Source organism: Odocoileus virginianus, unplaced genomic scaffold (assembly GCF_023699985.2).
Source record: "Odocoileus virginianus isolate 20LAN1187 ecotype Illinois unplaced genomic scaffold, Ovbor_1.2 Unplaced_Contig_10, whole genome shotgun sequence".
NCBI classification, from domain to species: Eukaryota; Metazoa; Chordata; class Mammalia; order Artiodactyla; family Cervidae; genus Odocoileus; species Odocoileus virginianus.
Window position 1 is genome coordinate 1286411 of NW_027224327.1, and position 4049 is coordinate 1290459.

The 4049-nt window shown below is 52.0% G+C and overlaps 1 protein-coding gene across 1 annotated transcript; it reads right to left on the reverse strand.

Moving 5' to 3' along the window:
• Window positions 1-341: 341 nt before the first annotated feature.
• Window positions 342-1700, reverse strand: LOC139033934 (proline-rich protein 36-like). The gene has a single exon (XM_070463971.1). It carries the CDS (start codon window positions 1698-1700, stop codon window positions 342-344), a length of 1359 nt encoding a protein of 452 aa, XP_070320072.1.
• Between the last annotated feature and the right edge of the window lie 2349 nt (window positions 1701-4049).

Sequence of the window (4049 nt, forward strand, 5' to 3'; positions counted from 1 at the left end):
GTGATTTTTACTGGTAACAAGCTGTGGGGCTGGCAGTTCCTTCTGCATGTAAAAGATGTACCAATTCCTTCTGATCTACATAGTTTTGATGAGAAATCTACCATCTTTCTGTTTTTCCCCTACTTTAAATGAAGAGTTCTTTCTTTCTTACTGTTTCAAATATTCTTTTCTTCATTTTTAGTTTTCAAGAGTTGATTATAATGTATTTGGCATGAGTTTATTTGAGTTTATCCCCATTAGTTGAGGTTCTACAATGAAATAGAACCAATAAGATAGATAGATAGATAGATAGATAGATAGAGATTTATTATGGGAGAATGATTAATTGCAATTATGGAGAGTTAGATGTCCTGCAGTGATGGAGTGGTGGCTGCATGGTGCTGGAGTGACTGAGAAGATACCCCACATCCAAGGGCAGAGAAGCCCCTGCAAGATGGTAGATGCTGGAGTGGCGGCTGTGCAGGGGTGGAGCGGCGGCTGGTGACGCTGCCGAGGCGGCTGTGCAGCGGTGGAGAGGCGGCTGGTGACGCTGCCGAGGCGGCTGTGCAGCGGTGGAGAGGCGGCTGGTGACGCTGCCGAGGCGGCTGTGCAGCGGTGGAGAGGCGGCTGGTGACGCTGCCGAGGCGGCTGTGCAGCGGTGGAGAGGCGGCTGGTGACGCTGCCGAGGCGGCTGTGCAGCGGTGGAGGGGCGGCTGGTGACGCTGCAGAGGCGGCTGTGCAGGGGTGGAGAGGCGGCTGGTGACGCTGCAGAGGCGGCTGTGCAGCGGTGGAGAGGCGGCTGGTGACGCTGCAGAGGCGGCTGTGCAGGGGTGGAGAGGCGGCTGGTGACGCTGCAGAGGCGGCTGTGCAGCGGTGGAGGGGCGGCTGGTGACGCTGCAGAGGCGGCTGTGCAGCGGTGGAGGGGCGGCTGGTGACGCTGCAGAGGCGGCTGTGCAGGGGTGGAGGGGCGGCTGGTGACGCTGCAGAGGCGGCTGTGCAGGGGTGGAGAGGCGGCTGGTGACGCTGCAGAGGCGGCTGTGCAGCGGTGGAGGGGCGGCTGGTGACGCTGCAGAGGCGGCTGTGCAGCGGTGGAGGGGCGGCTGGTGACGCTGCAGAGGCGGCTGTGCAGGGGTGGAGGGGCGGCTGGTGACGCTGCAGAGGCGGCTGTGCAGGGGTGGAGAGGCGGCTGGTGACGCTGCAGAGGCGGCTGTGCAGCGGTGGAGCGGCGGCTGGTGACGCTGCCGAGGCGGCTGTGCAGGGGTGGAGAGGCGGCTGGTGACGCTGCAGAGGCGGCTGTGCAGGGGTGGAGAGGCGGCTGGTGACGCTGCAGAGGCGGCTGTGCAGGGGTGGAGAGGCGGCCGGTGACGCTGCAGAGGCGGCTGTGCAGCGGTGGAGAGGCGGCTGGTGACGCTGCCGAGGCGGCTGTGCAGCGGTGGAGAGGCGGCCGGTGACGCTGCCGAGGCGGCTGTGCAGCGGTGGAGAGGCGGCTGGTGACGCTGCAGAGGCGGCTGTGCAGCGGTGGAGAGGCGGCTGGTGACGCTGCCGAGGCGGCTGTGCAGCGGTGGAGAGGCGGCTGGTGACGCTGCAGAGGCGGCTGTGCAGCGGTGGAGAGGCGGCTGGTGACGCTGCAGAGGCGGCTGTGCAGGGGTGGCGTGGTGGCTGTGTGGTGCTGGAGCAGCAGCTCTGAGGCGCTGGAGTGACTTTGAGGAGACACCCCACATCCAAGGGCAAAGGAGAAGCCCCAGCAAGACAGTAGGAGGGGCAAAATCATGTTTAGAATCAAACCCCATACCCTCCAGAGACGCTCAGAGGGCTCAAACAGGTACCTTGTGCACACCAGGACCCAGAGACCCCACAGAGACTGAGACAGAACTGTGTTTGAGTGTCTCCTGTGGAGGTACGGGTCAGCAGTGGACTGTGCAGGGGCAGGGGCTCTGGGTGCAGTAGACCTGGGTATGGCATAAGCCCTCTTGGAGGAGGTCACCATTAACCCCACCACAGAGCCACCAGAACTTACACAGGACTGGGAAACAGACTCTTGGAGGGCACAAACAAAACCTTGTGCACACCAGGACCCAGGAGAAAGGAGCAGTGACCCCACAAGAGACTGACCCAGACTTGCCTGTGAGTGTCCAGGAGTCTCCTGCAGAGACATAGCTCGGCGGTGGTCTGCTGCAGGGTTGAGGGTGCTGAATGTAGCAGTGCGTGCATGGGACCTTTTGAAAGAGGTCAACATTATCTTCATCACCTCCACCATAGTTTGGCCTCAGATCAAATAACAGGGAGGGAATACACCCCTGCCCATCAACAGAAAATTGGATTAAAAATTTACTGAGCATGGCCCTGCCCATCAGAACAAGACCCAGTTTCCCCCTCAGTCAGTCTCTCCCATCAGGAAGCTTCATAAGCCTCTTATCCTTCTCCATCAGAGGGCAGACAGACTGAAAACCACAATCACAGAAATCTAACCAATCTGATCACATGGACTACAGCCTTATCTAACTCAAGGAAACTATGAGCCATGTAGGGCCAACCAACACAGACCCATGGTGGAGAAGTTCTGGCAAAATGTAGTCCACTGGAGAAGGGAATGGCAAACCACTTCAGTATTCTTGCCTTGAGAACCCCATGAACAGTATGAAAAGATGAAAAGATAGGACACTGAAAGGGGAACCTCCCCCAGGTCAGTAGGTGCCCAATATGCTACTCGAGATCAGTGGAAAAATAACTCCAGAAAGAATGCAGTGATGGAGCCAAAGCACAAACAACATCCAGTTGTGGATATGACTAGTGATGGAAGTAAAGTCCGATGCTATAATGAGGAATACTGCATAGGAACCTGGAATGCTAGGTTCATGAATCAAGGCAAATTGGAAGTGGTCAAATAGGAGATGGCAAGAGTGAACATCAACATTTTAGGAATCAGCAAACTAAAATGGACTGGAATGGGTGAATTTAATTCAGATGACCATTATATCTACTACTGTGGGCAAGAATCCCTTAGAAGAAATGGAGTAGCCTCATAGTCAACAAAAGAGTCCAAAATGCAGTACTTGGATGCAATCTCAAAAACAACGAATGATCTCTGTTCATTTCCAAGGCAAACCATTCAATATAACAGTAATCCAAGTCTATGCCCCGAACAGTAATGCTAAAGAAGCAGAAATTGAATGGCTCTATGAAGGCTTACAAGACTTTATAGAACTAATACCCAAAAAAGATGTCCTTTTCATTATAGGGGACTGGAATGCAAAAGTAGGAAGTCAAGAGATACCTGGAGTAACAAGCAAATTTGGCCTTGGAGTACAGAATGAAGCAGGGCAAAGGTAACAGAGTTTTGCCAAGAGAACACACTGGTCATAGCAAACACCCTCTTCCAACAACACAAGAGAAAACTCTACACATGGACATCACCAGATGGTCAACACCAAAATCAGATTGATTATATTCTTTGTAGCCAAAGATGGAGAAGCTCTATACAATCAGCAAAAACAAGACCAGGAACTGACTGTGACTCAGATCATGAACTCCTTATTGCCAAATTCAGATTTAAATGGAAGAAAATAGGGAAAGCCACTATATCATTCAGGTATGACCTAAATCAAATCCCTTATGATTATACAGTGGAAGTGAGAAATAGATTCAAGGATTAGATCTGATAGACAGAGTGCCTGAAGAACTATGGACAGAGGTTTGTGACATTGTACAGGAGGCAGGGATCAAGACCATCCCCAGGAAAAGAAATGCAAAAAAGCAAAATGGCTGTCTGAGGAGGCCTTACAAATAGCTGAGAAAAGAAGAGAAGCTAAAGACAAAGGAGAAAAGGAAATATATACCCATTTGAATGCAGAGTTCCAAAGAATAGCAAGGAGAGATAAGAAAGCCTTCCTCAGTGATCAATGCAAAGAAATAGAGGAAAACAATAGAATGGGAAAGACTAGAGATCTCTTCAAGAAAATTAGAGACACCAAGGGAACATTTCATGCAAAAATGGGCACAATAAAGGACAGAAGAAGAGGTGGTAAGAATACACAGAAGAACTATACAAAAAAAAAAAAAAAAAAGAAAAG